The following is a 17,533-nucleotide window of genomic DNA, read 5'->3' as shown; positions in this document are numbered from 1 at the left end:
TTTCTTTAAAGCTGTACAAATCGTTATTTTACCCCTGATTAAATTCAGTGGCAGGTCTAATAATTAGTTTAACTGCATTTTAAGATTATATTGATTTATAGATTCTGCAGCTCAATTGTTCATTTCTCTGCCATTATTTTAACGTGTTTCCATTCGCAGATCTGAAAGGAAGCCTCAGAACATGTACTGCGACGAAGAGCTGCTAGTTTGTGGCACTGCTGTAGGAAGTGACCTCTCTGCCAGCATTATTAACACTCTCACCACAGGGAACACGCGGCTCCCCCTCAAGTGTGCAAACGTGCCAGCTATTGTGAGACTCCAAAGGGAACGTAATATGGTGCCTGTATGCTTCTGAAAGCACACTTGAGAGCATAAATGTGACAGCAATTTTAAACCTGCTTGGAAGTTCAAGTTGTCTAAATAATATTTGACCTATGGTTTTTAAAGCTGATGTCGCAGAAAATGTTCAACATCGAAGTTCAATTGACTTTTTTATTGTTGTTCACGGAAACAAACCACATTGTTTAAAAAATAATGGATTTTGTTTACACATTATTTATTTAATATATACATCTCTGTACATCAGGTAAATTGGCTCTTTTGCACAGCAAAGATAAAACATGTTTGCAAGAACATTTGAGAACAATATTATGCACATAAATAACATAATACTTGTCTGAAATCCACCACAGTGCAAAAAACAAAACAAAGGAACATCCTAAAAAGGAAAGTAGTTTTGTAACTCGTTGTTCAGATAGTTTAGAGACTCCTTTCAAAAGAAAGAAATATAGAAAGAAATAAAAGATTTAGTTACATATTTCAGGACTGGTGTTTTCATTCAAACAAAAAACATTTCCTTGAGGGAAACGCATCAGGTAAACAGATCTTTCCTAAAACCTCTTTCCCCATAGAGAGGTTAACAGAGACTTTAAGTGTCTTATTGCGCAGAGCAACTTCCATCCAGACCCCTAATGAGGGATTATTGTGCCAGTGTCTGTAAGTCCACAAACATATCCATGGCTTGTCTCAAAACCTAGTGAGCTGCCTACCTAGACAGCATTTTGGTGCACTTTGAGTTAGCTGATCTCAAAACCTCCACTGTAAAAAAAGTGCATTACATTTGTCTTGGTTTCCATCTTGTCACGATAATTCTGCTATTTAAACTCAATTCTCTTTATCAGTAAAACCATTTTAAAAAATTTTTTTAAAGAGCAGGTTGTAATTTCGGCACCACTTTGATTTTACTTAAGGCGGCAGTTAAGGTAACTTTTTTTTTTGAACACTTTTGGCCCAAACATGATGTCTAGGTATAGGCAGCTCAGGTTTTCACACACATCCCGTGAATATCAGCGCGCTTTCAAGTCAAATGGATGAAGTCGCACATTCATGCACTCAAACGCTCTTCATCATCATCATCATTATTACCATGATGTAACATCGCATGCCATTGCTGGATAAAGATTGTCTTTATTCAAGAACGGTCAGCCGACTTCTTGCATTTTCCTATCCGCAATGCCATTAGACAGAGAAACAGTCTCTTGGTTGCTGTCTATGGAGGACTCGCTGCTCGTGCTCTCCCCGGACAGCAGGCGAGTCACTCTTAGATCGGCTTTTAGCGTCTGCACGTCGTTCCCTATACTCATGGAGCCCAAGTCATTGATAATCTGACACAGTTCCTGCTTGCCGTTAGACACACAGTCGCTGTCGTTGTCCAGAATATCCTCGCACTCAAAGTGCATGGCTTTCTCCTCTTCCTCTTCCCCGACCAGGTCCTCCGTGATGGAGCCCAGCTTCGGTGCGCTCCTGCTGCGCTCAACCGGGGGTTTATAATAACACTGTCCGTTTAGCAGCTTCCTCAATGGCACCAAGGGAATCGTTTGCTCCCCGATCAACTGCTGCTGCTGGTGCCTGGCATCGTCCCTTCTTTTGAGTCTTTTAAACTCGGCCAGGGCTGTCGCTGAGGTCTGGTAGAGGAGCAGCGCCATGGCCTTCGCCTTCTCCGGCTTGGACACCAGCACGGCGTGGCAGCGCAGCATCACCGCCTTGTGCTTCATCTCGTGCCGGTAGATCCAGGCGAATATCTTGGGGAGCCGCGGGTCTGCGACACAGTAGGTGATCCTGTGCAATAAATAAAGATGCCCGGGTCTCTTTGCCTTTTCGTCGATATGGACCATGCGGATGCCTTGAGAGCTGATGGTCAACTTCATCTTGGTGCCGTTCTTCCCCATCTCGCTCTTGCCCCAAATTTTACTGACGGCCACATCCGTGCATCCGTCCCCCTTGGACTGAATGGTGGTGGCATTCCCCAGATACAAGACCGTATACGTAGGGTCCTCGCTGGTGATCTTCACCTTTTTCCTCTTGGATTTGAACATGCTCCCGACTCTGTTGAGTGCGCTTTCCGGGCAGGATTTGGCGAAGGAGGTGAGCGCAGAGTAGTTGAGGCTCACGGCATAGCCCTTCTGCTTGGACTGCTGCTTGTCTTCCTCGATCAGCTCGAACTTGTTCTTCTTCCAAGGCAACATACTGGTCGTCTTGAGGACAGTGAAGATACTAAATCTAATGTAGTAATTCTATTACGCCTAAATTCTACCTCTAAACCGGCTTTAGTCATCTATCGACTTGCTTTAAGACATTTTCAAAGTTGCAGAGCACTTCATAGACCGGTTGGCGGTGGAGTATCGCGTCGGACGCTATAATTGCCGCATCATTAAACAACACACTGTACACGGTACAAGCGTGAATCCGTGACTTATATACCGGAATGAACCAATTCAGACTCAAAGAGGGGAGCGAGGACGATACCAATACGGGGATTAAAGGGACAGTTCACCCAAAAATTAAAATGTGGTCACCCCATGTTGTTCCAAACCTGTATGAGTTTCTTTCTTCTAGTGAACACAAAATAATTTATTCTAAAGAATTGACAGTTGACGGCACCCCTTGACTTCCATAGTATTTTTTCCGACTATGGAAGACAATGGAGCCCAATCAACCCATCAACTGTCTGGTTCCCAACATTCTTCAAAATATTTTCTTTTGTGTTCAACGAAAGAAAGAAACTCGTAGCCTACAGTTTTTTTTAATCTCTTTAAACGTGCCTGGAATCATATATTTTTAAATTAAAGTTATTAATTTATTTATGTGAAGTGTTTCATATCGGCTCATCTGTTCTCATTTATGCACATGCGTACCGGTATGTAAGACAGTAAAGACTGTTTAGTTTGGTGACTATAGAATGTTTTTCTTTGCTAATATAATCTTCTTAACTGATATTGATACCGACGTAAAAAAAAAAACACAAACCGTTATTTGAATTTCTATAAGGTTAAAAATGGCAAATATAGGATTTGTTATAATAATAATTATTACGACATATTCTACAATAATCGAAATAATGAAAGTAATAAAGTTTAAGCATGCATCCTGTTATTATAGATTTAATAACAAAGACAACAACAACAAAATTGTATGAATAATTATATATTACAATGATTAAATATATTAAACATAAGTATTATTAACAATAATGTTAAATTCATTATTATTATTATTATTATTATTATTATTATTATTATTATTATTATTATTGCCCCTCTTTTATCTTACAGAGGCATAGAGCAGGAAGAATGGTTTGGGCAAATCTGAAACTTATTATGTGATGCCCTCTGCTGGTGACATGCTAACAATGCAAGGGAACGTTCATTGCAGCAAGCAGTTTGCAAACACCCGGAACTATTCAAAGAAATGCCTTTTGGATTTCCTAGGGACATATTTTAGTGAGACACCCTAGACGTAGAACAATCCAAAAGATGTATCTTTTCGCTGTAAACTCAGCCAACCTTTAAAAAGTAAACATATGCACTCGACTAATCTGAACAAACATAAAAGGGGATCTATTCTTAACGCATTATTGCTCTATAGAGGAGGTTCCTCTCATACACCAGTCCGTGTGACTTCCTTCCTTTGCCATAACAAACATACCACATGGGTGAAGTTCTGTCTGTTCGTATATCCACGAACAGCTCGCTGACACATTTAGATCGCTGTTTAACCGTGTAAACGTATCTAATATGGGAAAGAAGAAGACTCACGGAGAAGGCTCAGGGTTAGGGAGAGCTTTAATAAAGGAGAGACTGAACGCAGGCCGTGGATACAGGAGAAATGACACATGGGTAAGAACAAGTCACTGGACGATCATAAAATTGCTCATTCACCTATAACATTAGTCTAGATTATTGTAAAGCTCTATTAATATAGAACATTTATAAAATAATTGGAGAAACCATGACTTCTTATGTTGTAATTTTTTATTAGGGGTCGACAAACGTATATGAGTAACATTAGTGCAGAAACAAATATTTATGGATTTAAAAGGTTTTTAATCATAGACACATGGACTACAAATATCCTGTTGAAATGGATTATTTTTCTTTAGGCAAGAGGGAAACAGATAAAGTGTTAACTTGATTCAGTAGATGTAAATTAAACCAGTGTTGTTCGAAAAATTTGATATATTTTCATTGTGTTATGTCTTTTAGCTCCACACCAGCGAGCTGAATGATGGATATGATTGGGGTCGACTAAACCTACAGTCTGTCACAGAGCAGAGCTCTCTGGATGACTTTCTTGCCACAGCTGAACTCGCTGGAACTGAATTTGTTGCAGGTTGGTGGTAATGATATCTCTAGATTATTTATACGATTATTTTTAGGAACCATTATCGTTAAATTTATTAATAACATTTTTAGTAATTGAAATAAATCTGAATCTATTTTTACTTTTTCATGGAATATTGCTGCATTTATTTCTAAATAATAAATTATAATAAAATGTAAATTTAAAATAAAATGCGCCCTCGAAATCTTTCATTAAAGTCTCCCTCCCTCTTGCAGCATCTCTTCTCTTCTCTTCTTTGTGAGAGCGGGAAAACTTGTCACTCACATGAAATTGCAGCAATAGCAAACCACAACAATCCAATCAATTCCCAATGGACAAAATCAAGTCCTGTCCTACAATTTTTTTCTTGTTCAAGAAGCCGTTTCACTCGGATATACGTCACAGTAGAGAAGAAAAGACTATCACAATTTTTGTTTCATGCTGCTTTATATTGCAAACTGGTATTTTCTATCATACTATTTTAATTATCATAATCATAAACAAACTGGGTTGTAGCGCGAATAGTTGTACCGTTTCCTGCACTTTCTTATTCTTCCAGTTATTTCCCTATAGTGGCTAATGAATCAGAAGTCTCACACATTAAAATAATTCCTACTGCTTTGCAAAATTAAGTGGATAGTAGTATATAAATAATGCTAAAATAATCCTGCTAGTAACAGATAAGAATATGTGTGTTATTGTTTTGCAGAGAAAATGAACATAAAATTTGTCCCAGCTGAAGCGAGGGCTGGCTTGATTTCCGCTGAGGAGTCCAGACGACTGAAGAAACTCCATGAGGACAACAAAGAGCTCTTGCGAATCCCCCGAAGGTATGTTGTTGTGGAATTAAATGTGATTTTTTTTAAACCTGTAATAAAGTTCCACTGATCTGCCATAGATACACAATTATCCAAAAGCAAATGTGTTCCGGATTGTGTTCTGTCACTGCAGGCCTCCTTGGGACGAGAGCACAAGTCCAGAGGTTCTACAGCAAACCGAGAGGGACAGTTTCCTTAAATGGAGAAGAGAACTGGCTGGGTGAATGTTTGATCAATTTAGTCCAAAGACTAGCAAATCAGATTCTCCAACAGGATAGTGTTTGTGAGCAAATGCACTCTCTGTTATAGGTTGGAAGAGGAACAGAAGTTGATTCTTACCCCTTTTGAGAGGAATCTCGATTTCTGGAGGCAACTCTGGAGAGTTATTGAGAGGAGGTGAGCTTTTGATTGCCTTTTTTCTACAATGGATATTTTATTTGTAATTTTTACTATCTAATCACACTGTGATATAAGCATTATGGTTTCTTAGGGGTCATTTACACTACAACTGAAAACAGAAAACTACTTCTGGCCATTCATTTACACGACCACATAGTTTTGGGGGCCTGAAAAAGCAAACTTTTGAAAACGATACTGTTATTGTCCGTGCGGAAACTACAAAATGGTGAATTTGTGAAAACTGTGACGTCATGTGCATGCGTATTACCTGTTCAGTCTATAGGTTTGTAGTGTTTCTTTATAAAGTGACATCGCCAACTACTGGCCTGGTAGCAGAATACAGCGTTTTTAGTCGTATTTGTGGATCGTGTGAATGGGAATCGTTTTGACAATGGTGCCGTCTGTATGCGAAAAATGCAAAGGAAAACCGTTTCTGTTTTTAGTACATCGTTGTCGTGTAAACGTAACTTAGAATACAATTTTTTTTGTTTAATTCTCAGTGATGTTGTGGTTCAAATCGTTGATGCCAGAAACCCGCTTCTTTTCCGGTGTCCAGATCTGGTAAGTAACAATAAGACATTGGCTCAAAACAAATACACTTGCTCTTCCTGTTTTAATCATACTTCATTTTCTGTCTGCATCAGGAAAAATATGTAAAAGAGGTCTCTATTCACAAAGTAAACATGCTTCTGCTGAACAAAGCTGACCTGCTAACTAGAGAACAGCGGCGAGCTTGGGCCAGATACTTCCAGAAAGAGGGGATCAGAGCGGTGTTCTGGTCTGCTTTAGCTGAGGCTCAACGACTCGAGGCAGAGGAGAAGGTATGATACTACCTATTATATTTATGTATGTATATGTACTTTTATTTAGCAAGGATGCATTAAATTGATCGCAAATTACAGTTAGACATTTGTTACAAAGAATAATATCTCAAATAAATGCTATTCTTTTGAACTTTTTAGAGATTAATTGATTGTATTCCTTTGGATAAAAGCGTCTGATAAATGTAAAAGTTCAATTCATAAAAATATTCTGGAAAAAAAGTACTGAGAAATGTTTCTTGAGGAGCAAATCAGCATATTAGAATGATTTCTGAAGGATCATGTGACATTGAAGACTGGAGGAATAAATTACAGTTTAAAATGTATTAAAATAGAAAACGGTTGTTTTAAATTGTAATAATATTTAACAATTTTACTATTTATACTTATATTTGATAAATGCAGCCTTGTCAAGCTTGGTGACTCCTTTCAGAAACATTAAAAAAATCGTACCGACCCGACCCCAAACTTTTGCACGGTATTGTATATAATTTTAGAACTAGGCTTACCTAAATATTTGTGTTATGATGCACATGAATTGGTAAGTTTTGAAGCGACTCATTTTTGTCAGTAGCATTATTCTTTGAGAACTGAGTGTTTATTATTCTGTTTCTCCTCAATGCCTGGTGTTTAAGGGAGAAGAGCTGATGGACCAAGAGGATCACAGTGATACAGAACAGGAAGCAGCCTCCAAAAATGCCACAGATCATCGTAAGGGAAATAGCACTTCACCAAATGAAGAGAAAGATGAGAGTGAGCAGGATGAAGAAGAGGAAGGTGAAGAAGGGAAAGTCTGTGTTGATGAGAATGAATGGCAGACATGCTCTGAGGAATCAGGAGACGAAGATCATGCTGAGGAAAACCCAGAATCCACAGCGGCTTTTTACAACTCAAGCCGTTTGTTACGTAAAAATGAGCTGTTGGACATTTTTAAGTCTGTGCATTCTGGGCTGACATGCAAAGATGGACAAATCACAGTTGGATTGGTGAGTTTAAACAACAGTTCTATAATGTATCAAACATTTATGACACTGTCCTTCAGAACTCATATTCATATTTTCACTCTAAATTCTCATTAAGGTGGGATATCCTAATGTTGGAAAAAGCTCCACCATCAACACCATCATGAGGAATAAGAAAGTCTCAGTTTCAGCTACACCTGGACACACAAAGCATTTTCAGGTGCACTATTTTTAATTAAGGAACCATTCACAATGAAGTTAGATATTTTCACACTTTTTCTCCTAAATTACTCTTAGGAAACTCTTAACGACTTCCTTACACCACCAATTTTCAAGCTGTGTATACCAATAGCGGTCAACAAATCTGAATCAAGAAGTTAGCCACTAGCATTGTATAAGCATGTTTACATGCAATAACAAGGTCACTTTGTTCTTGGGGTTTAATCGACTGTTGGTGTGTCTATGTTTCAGACTCTGTTTGTTGAGCCTGGTCTCTGCCTCTGTGATTGTCCTGGACTGGTCATGCCATCTTTTGTGTCCACCAAAGCTGAGATGATTTGCTGTGGGATCCTACCTATCGATCAGATAAGAGATCATGTTCCAGCCATCTCTTTGATATCCTTTTTAAACAGCAATGACCATAACAATTGCATTTTTGCTTGATCTTTTAAGTTGTAATAAACATATATACTACTGTTTAAATGTTTTGGTTTTAAAAATGTATGATTTTTTTGTAAGTCTCTTATGCTCACCAAGGCTGCATTTATTTGATGAAAAGATCAGTAATATTGTGAAATATTGTTACAATTTCAAATACTTTATTATTTTAGTATATTTAATTAAATATAGCCATTGCTTCAGTCTTCAGTGTCACATGATACTTCAGAAATCATTCTAATATGCTGATTTGCTGCTCAAGAAACTTTTTTTTATTATTATCAATGTTGAAAACAGTGGTGCTGCTTCATATTTTTGTGTAAACTGATAAAAAAAAAATTCAGGATTATTTAATGAATAGAAAGTTCAGAAGTACAGCATTTATTTGTAATAGAAATCTTTTGCATCTAGTATCTGACAAAGTTTGAACTGCAGGTTGTTGCCCTTAACCTAAATACGTATGTCAGACTATCCCTCGAACTGTGTTGGAGGGGACCTACGGTATCAACATCATCAGACCGAGGGAAGACGAGGACCCTGATCGACTGCCTACCTATGAGGAGCTGTTAATGGCATATGGATGTCAGTTAATTTTGCATGATGTACACATTAAGGCATTTCACACCAATTGATTAACCTTTTTTTAAACTCTGCTACTACTGACCAATCATAATTTATTTTCTTCATGCAGATATGAGAGGCTTCATGACGGCACACGGCCAGCCAGACCAGTCAAGATCAGCCCGTTATGTTTTGAAAGACTATGTCAGTGTAAGTGCCTCTACATTTGCCTCTACTAGCTCTGAATTTTATAGTTATGATCATGGCGAATGGGAGATGCTAATCTGTTGTTTTCTGAATCTCTGCAGGGAAAACTCCTTTATTGCCACCCTCCGCCCCACATTGACCCCAAAGACTTCCAGCCTCAGCACGCCAGGTTTGCCATGCAGATAGCAGATGCCGAACAGATTTCTAGCAATGCCAACAAACCATCAAAAGTCAAACGCATAGAGAACACAGTGGATAAAAGTTTCTTTCATCAAGTGAGATTCAACCCATGAAGGGATTTTTTTGTAATAATGTTCAGCTGGCAGTACATTACACAGCTACAAATTTTGAGGTCTAAATCACTGAATGTGCTCAAAATCTGTAATTTTTCATAGGAAAATGTGCGAGCGCTGACCAAGGGTGTGCAGATGGTGATGGGTTATAAGCCTGGAAGTGGTCCTGTTGGGCCTGCAAATGCAAACACAGAACAACAGGCTGGGAAGCCCTGGAAAAAACATGGTAACCGGAACAAGAAGGAGAAAGTGAGAAGACTCACCAAACATCTGGATGCGTGATCCCTGTTCTAATCAATTTACAAGCTCAACCTCAACGTGTCAGGATTTCATACTCTTTAATGCAAAGACTCTTTAATGAATTTTCAAATTTCACCATACATTGAAGTGATTGATGAGTGCTGCTGGACATTTGGACATTCCTCTTTGTTTGAAATATCGTCACTTATAATAATAAAGAAATTGTCACTATTTTATCAGTGTATGGGATGACAAGATTAATGGTCTCACAGACAAACGCTAATAAATGAAGCTCCTTGATAATGTAGTTAAAGTAATTTTATTCTTACAAAAAATTGCTGATTTAATTTCAGTAGAATATATGGATGTCTAGCAAACCTGACAATTATCATCTAAGTATAGTGACTGTTTCTCAGTGTAATTTCTCTCAAATTCATCATTAGGACTGCGGTTTGTAATTTTCTCCAAAGCTATTTAATTATGAGGTATTGTTGAATTGTCTGTTGTAAATAACCTATTAAAGGGTAAAATGTATCTTAATATGTAAGGGAATGTGTATATTTTAGATGCTTAGATCTCTTGTATGTTTTTCCATTCCTTCTAATCACACTTAGAATTATTTTCTGCAGGAGGTCATAAACTTGCATTACATTAACTTACATTACAAACAATCCGTTAGGAAATGTTTTGTGGAGTCCTTATACTTCGACTTAAAAATTACAAATTTTGGGAGGTAAAATATAATCTTAACTTTGAACTATTTTAATGTAATGATAGGGATGTACATGTACGAGCCACTTCACATTCACTTTTCAACTGCAGCCAATCAGCTGGGTGAACGTTACGGTACGTAATTAATATGTATGAGCCAAGCATGTGGGCGTTATCAAAAAGATACAGGTGATTGACGGGGATCGGTACCATCCATACAGCTGGCGGCTAATGATAGAAGTTAGAAACACAAACATTTGGATTTTCTCGAAGTTTCTTCTCAATGGGTGACAGTATACGTGAAACATATGGATAAAATTACATTCTTAGACATTGTCCATCGATGGAGCCCAGAGTTTGTTAAAGGTTGTCTTTCGACATATGAAGAACATATTTGCATCTCGGCTGCTCTTTACGTCTTGTCTGCTTTTATATTACTGGTTTCCTGCTCGCTGTGAGTGTCATGTGATTAAAATTACCCGAAGTTTGTAAATTGATAAACTATTCATTTGTTTTCCCCTTTAAGTCTTCTTTATCACAGATGTAAAACGCGAAGCAAGAGTATGGGCGATGAGGCAGTCTTCGCCTTGTATTGTTTCGTGGGGAACTTGTGCAGCGCAGTGGGCGCTTTCCTTTCCAAACAGTTTGATTTTCAGGTGAGAAATCACAAGACACAAGTTCGCAGAACTTTTTTTTTTTTTATCATTCCCTTAGTATTGTAATTAAAGGGATAGTTCACCCAAAAATTTAAATTCTAGCATTAATAACCCTCATGTCATTTTCTAAACCTGTTAGACTTTCGTTCATCTTCGGAACGCAAATGAAGCTCTTTTTTGATTAAATCTGAGAGCTTCTGTCCCTCCGTTGACACTTGACAGCTACGCAACTACCACTTTGACACTTCAAAAAGTTCTCAAAGAGATCGTAAAACTAACCCATATGAATTGACTGGTTTAGTCCAAAATGTTCTGAAGAGATTCGATCGCTTTATAAGATGAACAGATTCAATTTAGGCATTAATTCACATATAAACATTCATCAGTTCGCACATCAGTTGTGGTAAATGGAAGCTCAAGCATGCTTGGTTGATGTGCGAGAATTAATGAGGTTCATTCTCTGCTGCTTCCCAATTCGCCTACTTATACTATGGCCTAAAAGTAGGCTATGTACTGTTTTTGTGAAGAAAAAGTAGGCTACATACTTTTGAGTGTGTATCAGAAGAGCTTTGGGACATACTACTATGCTCTGGCGCTTAGTTCTGTGCATCCTGTCACTTTTTAAAGTGAACCACTAATACTTTACAGTTAAAATCAGTTAACTGTGTTCAGTTAAAATCCAACATATTCAATTTATTTTGATTTCATACCATTTCAGAGAGAAATATGGGAGCACTTTGATCGGCAATACTAGCTGCGTACTGATCTGCACTTCATATTCTAACCGGAAAAAGTTGACCAGGTATCTTTGGAATAATCATTTCAACACACTACCGATTTGGGACACACTAATTCTAATTTTGAATACTATTTAGGGCAGATATTATGTGAATTGGGACGCAGCACTGGTGTCTTACGCAGCACGTTTGAGCTTCTGCAAGAGGTTTGTTCTCGCACATCAAGCAGGTTTGGTTGAGCTTCTGTTTGTTCAATGATCAAGGTTTATATGTAAATAAATTAAATCTGTTATCTTAAATCTTAAGTCCCTTCATAATAAGTCTTTCCAAAAAATTTGGACTAAACCGCTCAATTCATATAGATTCGTTTTACGATCACTTTACTTTGACGCTTCAAAAAGTTCATAGTGTATACTGTCAATGAAGGGAGAGAAAGCTCCCAGATTTCATCTAAAAGAAATGAATTTATGTTCTGAAGATGAATGAAAGTCTTACAGGTTTGGTACTACATGAAGGTGTTTGATTAATAACAGGTTTTTCATTTTTGGGTAAACTATCCCTGCAAGAGCTTTGAATCAATGACGGTTGAAACCTGACGACTGATGGCCCCCATACTGGCCGGAACCGGTGCTGTTAAAACGCAGATTCGGATTTGATGACACTGCTGTATGCGTGCAGCTTGTCAGACCAAAGAGATTTGTAAAATACAGAAGATAGAAGTTTGAACATCACCAGAGTGAATTTGAGCATTCCAGACAGTTTGTCAATAAGAAGGATTAAACCGTAAATTATACTTATAAACGGCCTTTTGAATAAGTCACATGTTCTGTGCATCTGTTGCAGATTTCTATGGCTTCGTTTATGGCAATTTTGGATATCATTCATTTCCTGTCAATATCTTTCTCCATTTATTTATGGTATAAGTCAAAAATAGGTAAGGGTTAGATAACACACTCACACACATATATCAGTCATTGGTGTAATTGTGCTGTCACAATAAATAGTTTATCATTTGTGCTCTCAAGGAAAGAAAATGAGAATGATTTCCAGGAGGCGGCGGCAGAATTTTCTAGCAGTGTGTCTACTGTTTGTAATGGGCGGCAGTGTTTACCTGGGTTTACCAGTCCATTCGAGCGCAAAATCTCCAACTCCATCCATGAGGAGACTACTTGGCTTCTTCCTCAATGTAAGTAAAGTCATTCTCAAAAGAGAGGAGTCCTGGGGTCCTGATTCTTTGTGGTCATTAAAAATCTCAAATTTGCCTATTGGCCTCTGTCCATCATGGCCTCCTAATCATCCCCATATATACTCATTGGCTTCATAAACCTGTCTCCTGTCCACACATAAGCTGGTGTGTGGTGGGCGTTCTGGTGCAATATGGCTGCCGTCGCATCATCCAGGTGGATGCTGCACATTGGTGGTGGTTGAGGAGATTACCCTTCTATGTAAAGCACTTTGAGTGCTGAGAAAAGCGCTATATAAATGTAATGAAGAATTATTATTGTTATTATTATATGCAGAATACTGATAAGTCTGTTTTAAGCAAGAGTACCACCTGGACTTCACATGTGTCTTTTGGGAACAGGACCATACTGAGAACCTTGGTTACGTGCTGGGTCTTCTGTCCTTCGCAATTAACTGGACCGCCAAGTTTCCCTTCGTCCTGAAAGCTGTGGGTGGCATTTTTTTGTTCTAAGTAATAATTTTTAGCACATTATCATGCCTCTTGCTTGGCTTAATAAAATAGTTGTGCATTCATTTCATAATGACAACAGAACATTAAATTAAAGAATACAGTCGCAAACCACTGTTGCACGCAATGCATGGGAGCATCATACCTAAGTCCTCATGCACTTTGTTCACTAAACTGTCTTTTTCAGAATAGAGGAGAGCAGAGTTCTGCTGTGCAAGTGTCCTCTAGAGTTCTGTCTTCTGTTGCTGGAGCTCTGTACGGCTCTGCCATTCTTCTCTATGACACAGAGCTAAGATCAGTTATCAGAGCAATGCCATGGATACTCTCTGCTATCAGCTGTGCTGTTCTGGATCTTTCTGTATCCTTTGACACATACTGTGAGTTGATGTAAGTCTGCATTATCGGAAAGTCTGCATTTAAATGTTTTGCTATGGTGCTTTTTTATGACTTAAGTATTGGTGCCTGCAAAGGCAAGCTTTATGCTTTTTCAGATATTACCGTAGTGTGAGCTGTTTGTGAATGTTAATGTTTGGAAAAAGTTACAAAATATCAAAGTGCACAACAAATGGACTTACTGTCTCCTAAAAGAAAGAAATGATTCTGAACTGCCTGTAACGAGTCGCCAGTAATTCCAGTCTTACTTCCTGCTCGAACATTTGTAACCGACGAACAACGTCTGTTTGACCCGCCCTCAAACACTAGTAGTTGAGGCCTGGAAGACCTGGAACTTTGGATAAGGTTGTTTATATGTCGAGAAGACGCTGTTTTCTGCTCTGCAAAAACAAATCCACTTTGCATGCACTTCCAAACGATGAGGACTCGGGCTCGAATTGATACAGTAAAACGGACGCCATCGTTACTGTTCGTATCACTGTGTATACAAGTGCTGAGGAAGCCTCTGGAGCTGAAATTCAGAAATGGAAATGGCCATTTCATTTTCCAACTTGTGCTTTGTTAGACCAATCAGAGCAGTGTAGGCTCTTGGAAAGGAGGGGTGTAGAGAAATCGGATCCTTTATTGAACTCTTTCAGACACTGTGAGAATGAAAAGAGGTGATGCTGCAAAGTATATTGAGAAAATGTGTGTTCTTTATGACCTTGGATTGATGTAAACCTGTTGTAGGAGACAAACTAGGAATCTTTAAAGTAGCATAATAGTATTTTTGGAAAGTCTAAACGTGAAATTATGTACCTGTTCTCCATCCTCTCTTTAACTTTGATCTTTCAGATCGTAGTCACCATCTGTTTCAGATCCTGCCATAAACTTCGTTCTGTCCGGTCTTTAGACTCGGATACTGAGTCTTTATTAGGTGACTCTTCTGTCAAGGGTCAGCTGTGCAACAACAATGCTGAATGTTGCAGGATGAAGCCTCTCAGCAAGAGGCTCTCAGCAAGAGGCATCTCTCCTAAAGGCACTGACATGGGACTCTACATGGATGTCAACATACAGCCAATGAGGAAGGTTTGCACTTGTTTTTTCATTTTGGTAAAGTCTTTATATGGTGTTTTGAAGAGTCTATAAGGTCTGTTAATGATTAACTACAAGTCATGACTGGTGCCTCTTCCAGGTTTGTTTAAAGGAGGTGACCATCTCACGGGACGGCTCATCAGAGAGTCTTCCTCTGAAGAGGACTGTCAGGGTGGTGCGGGTTGATGAACCGTGTTCATCTGGTACCTCGACTGATTCATCCTCTCTCGGCTCTGAACTAGAGGTTAGAACCCAGTGCCGCCGCTCCCACCACGCGCATCACGCGCTGTGCGTAGGGCACCAAGAATGGCCTGATGAAAAATCAATCATCATAGTCATAATAATTATAATGCCAATATTATTTCAATATAAAAATATTATTAGGCACTTTTTAGGGATGTATATAACAAAACAGGTGGAACAAGAGTATTTAATTGCTCTAGAAAGTAACGATGGTGCCGCCGCAGCCTCAGTGGTCCGTTGGATTGCGCGTTAAACTGGCAAAAATAAACGTCTTTTTTTTCTCTGGGGCATCTTAAAGGAATTCTGCTTAGGGCACCAAAATGGCTAGCAGTGGCACTGTTAGAACCCCATTCTTTTTTCTGTTCAGAGGGATCCATACCTCTGTTGAACATTGTGTAGTTGTTAAAGGCTGCAGTACTGCTCTCCGAGGATAGATGGTAGCAGAGTTTTGCTGAAGGAAGGTGACTTGAAACAAATCACATGGAAAATATGAAAAATAAAAAATACTGTTTATTGAGTGTCTTGATAGTCTTTCAAAAGGATTTATCTACAGTCTTTATTTAACATAATGCTTGCACACTTTACAATCTAATCACTCAATATAACATCTCAATTTAAATTGTACCTGCAACCATATTGCTGAAAATTTTGCTTTTGCATTCTAGAACTTTCTTGGCTCTCTAGGTAGCTTTTGAGAATGCCAAGTGATTGAGGATGTCATTTAATCTAAAACAAAGGCAAATCGCCTTGGACGAAAACAATTGAACTTTGTTTTATTCACTAAACAGGAAAAAGCTAAGCATGTGAACCTCCTCAGACCCAGTGTGCGCTAAAGGACAACCCAGAGTTCAGACCATGACATCTTTCTTGATGTCAAACGCTATATTCCAGTGATAAATGTAAGATTTCCGACAGCTCTTACTGTAGGTTAAGCCTTTAATTTTTGAGCCAAACGCATCAGTCACCATCAGGAGAAATAGTAATAACATGTTATGTAAAGACTTATAACTAGCTGTGAGAGTTGAATAAAATAATTAAATGGATCTAAAAAGTCTCTGAATGAGAGAATATTGTGGGCATATGTGGGCACATTTCTGACAAATCAAAATGTGACATTCTTGCAATTCCATTCCATTGAGTCACTTACTGTAAGCAGCTGTGAAAGAGAAAGCTGGGCTTGGTGTTCCATAAGTTCATGTTGTTGCTTGATTGTTCTGCTGTTAAAGATCTATAATAAAGGAACAGGGCAGGACCTTTCTGCATCGGAAGTGGTACAAAATGCTTGTTCAGTCTACAGGAGATTTGGCCCGCGTCTGCTATTTTAAGAGCGGGTCTGTTGTCCGCCCCATGCATGGAGAACAGTGGACAGAGAAAAGGGTTAAGAAAACCCCTCAGCCTGAGGAGGGGCTGTTTGTGTCTGTGCGTATGAGTAACTAAAAGCTCCTGTCAGCTATTCATGCCTTAAAGGAATAGTTTACCCCAAAATAAAAATGGTCAACATTTACTCACCCATATCTCGTTCCACACCCATATGCGTTTGTTGGTTCTGCATGACACAAAAGTAAATTTCTTTATTTTTCATTTTAATTATTTTATTAATTTAATGCATTTATTTATTTAATGCATTTATTTTAATTATTCATATTCATATTTTATAATTCAATTATGCATAAAATAAAATTTCTTTATTTTATTAAATTATTTATTAAATACATTTATTGAATGAATTTATTTATTAAATTTACTCATTAAATGCGTTTATTTTATTAAATTAATTATTTATTAAATGCATTTATTTAATTAATTTATTAAATTTTATTTTAGGGGTTTTTTTTGCTTCAAAGTTTGTATCATTGTTAATAGGCTCTTATGTGCGTTTACTGTAAAATTTATTCATATATCATTCATATTCTAATTCTTTTATAAACCATTTTTATGTTTTCTTTGATTTATGCAGTGGGACTTTGAAGAAACAAAAACGCAGTGGATCCCGTTAGAGGAAACTCCTGAAGATCTTCAGAAATCAGAGGCGTTCCCTCTCCAGGAGTGGCAAGTGGGTTCGATTTCGGAGTCCGCCGGCAGACCTGGCACTCGTATTTGCATCTGCAACCGCGCACCGCTAGTGGAGAAGTTGGCATCCAAATAATTTTAAAACTGAACCCTGTGCCACTTAGTTGAATGATCATGCATTAATTATATAAATTGATTTGAGTGTAAGTTTAATAAAGAAGTGTAAAACTGGATGTCATGTTCATTTACAGTGCAAAGCCATCATGTACATCAGGTTTTATATGTAACTCATGTAATCAGGAACATTTTTGAGAAGACTGACAGTGTCTCTCAAACCTCAGAGCTGGTCTGACTATTGTTGCAGGACCAGCTTTAGAAGGCTGATCTAACCTTGTTGTA

At 38.1% G+C, this 17,533-nt stretch overlaps 3 protein-coding genes across 3 annotated transcripts; 2 read left to right on the top strand and 1 right to left on the bottom strand.

Annotated features, from left to right (window-relative positions):
• Nucleotides 1-478: 478 nt before the first annotated feature.
• fam43a (family with sequence similarity 43 member A) lies at nucleotides 479-2,757 on the bottom strand. Its single transcript, XM_077203797.1, has one exon. The coding sequence runs from the start codon at nucleotides 2,523-2,525 to the stop codon at nucleotides 1,482-1,484; it is 1,044 nt and encodes a 347-aa protein (XP_077059912.1). The 5' UTR covers nucleotides 2,526-2,757; the 3' UTR covers nucleotides 479-1,481.
• Nucleotides 2,758-3,752: 995 nt separating this feature from the next.
• Nucleotides 3,753-10,157, top strand: lsg1 (large 60S subunit nuclear export GTPase 1). Its single transcript, XM_077203792.1, has 14 exons — nucleotides 3,753-4,175; nucleotides 4,542-4,668; nucleotides 5,369-5,489; nucleotides 5,611-5,697; nucleotides 5,787-5,873; nucleotides 6,377-6,437; nucleotides 6,521-6,697; nucleotides 7,333-7,683; nucleotides 7,778-7,879; nucleotides 8,131-8,274; nucleotides 8,775-8,898; nucleotides 9,008-9,087; nucleotides 9,186-9,359; nucleotides 9,480-10,157. The coding sequence occupies exons 1-14, from the start codon at nucleotides 4,074-4,076 to the stop codon at nucleotides 9,657-9,659; spliced, it is 1,917 nt and encodes a 638-aa protein (XP_077059907.1). The 5' UTR covers nucleotides 3,753-4,073; the 3' UTR covers nucleotides 9,660-10,157.
• Nucleotides 10,158-10,498: 341 nt separating this feature from the next.
• On the top strand, nucleotides 10,499-17,367 carry tmem44 (transmembrane protein 44). The gene is made up of 9 exons (XM_077203794.1): nucleotides 10,499-10,782; nucleotides 10,855-10,984; nucleotides 12,565-12,655; nucleotides 12,747-12,907; nucleotides 13,307-13,393; nucleotides 13,602-13,772; nucleotides 14,642-14,875; nucleotides 14,982-15,125; nucleotides 17,082-17,367. Exons 1-9 carry the CDS (start codon nucleotides 10,637-10,639, stop codon nucleotides 17,268-17,270), a joined length of 1,353 nt encoding a protein of 450 aa, XP_077059909.1. The 5' UTR covers nucleotides 10,499-10,636; the 3' UTR covers nucleotides 17,271-17,367.
• The last annotated feature ends 166 nt before the right edge of the window (nucleotides 17,368-17,533 follow it).

This window comes from Siphateles boraxobius, unplaced genomic scaffold (assembly GCF_051911475.1).
Source record: "Siphateles boraxobius isolate OS27281-9 unplaced genomic scaffold, OSU_SipBor_1 5, whole genome shotgun sequence".
NCBI classification, from domain to species: Eukaryota; Metazoa; Chordata; class Actinopteri; order Cypriniformes; family Leuciscidae; genus Siphateles; species Siphateles boraxobius.
This window is presented reverse-complemented; position numbering and strand designations above follow the sequence as displayed.

What these genes read in the sequence shown, in the direction of transcription:
- fam43a (XM_077203797.1), bottom strand. Translation starts at nt 2,525, where the DNA reads ATGTTGCCTTGGAAGAAGAACAAGTTCGAGCTGATCGAGGAAGACAAG.
- lsg1 (XM_077203792.1), top strand. Translation starts at nt 4,074, where the DNA reads ATGGGAAAGAAGAAGACTCACGGAGAAGGCTCAGGGTTAGGGAGAGCT. An exon ending in TGGAACTGAATTTGTTGCAG is followed by an intron (nt 4,669 to 5,368) that starts GTTGGTGGTAAT and finishes ATTGTTTTGCAG; the next exon opens with AGAAAATGAACATAAAATTT. An exon ending in TGGAGAAGAGAACTGGCTGG is followed by an intron (nt 5,698 to 5,786) that starts GTGAATGTTTGA and finishes TCTCTGTTATAG; the next exon opens with GTTGGAAGAGGAACAGAAGT.
- tmem44 (XM_077203794.1), top strand. Translation starts at nt 10,637, where the DNA reads ATGGATAAAATTACATTCTTAGACATTGTCCATCGATGGAGCCCAGAG. An exon ending in TTACTGGTTTCCTGCTCGCT is followed by an intron (nt 10,783 to 10,854) that starts GTGAGTGTCATG and finishes TTCCCCTTTAAG; the next exon opens with TCTTCTTTATCACAGATGTA. An exon ending in GTGCTGTTCTGGATCTTTCT is followed by an intron (nt 13,773 to 14,641) that starts GTATCCTTTGAC and finishes TTGATCTTTCAG; the next exon opens with ATCGTAGTCACCATCTGTTT.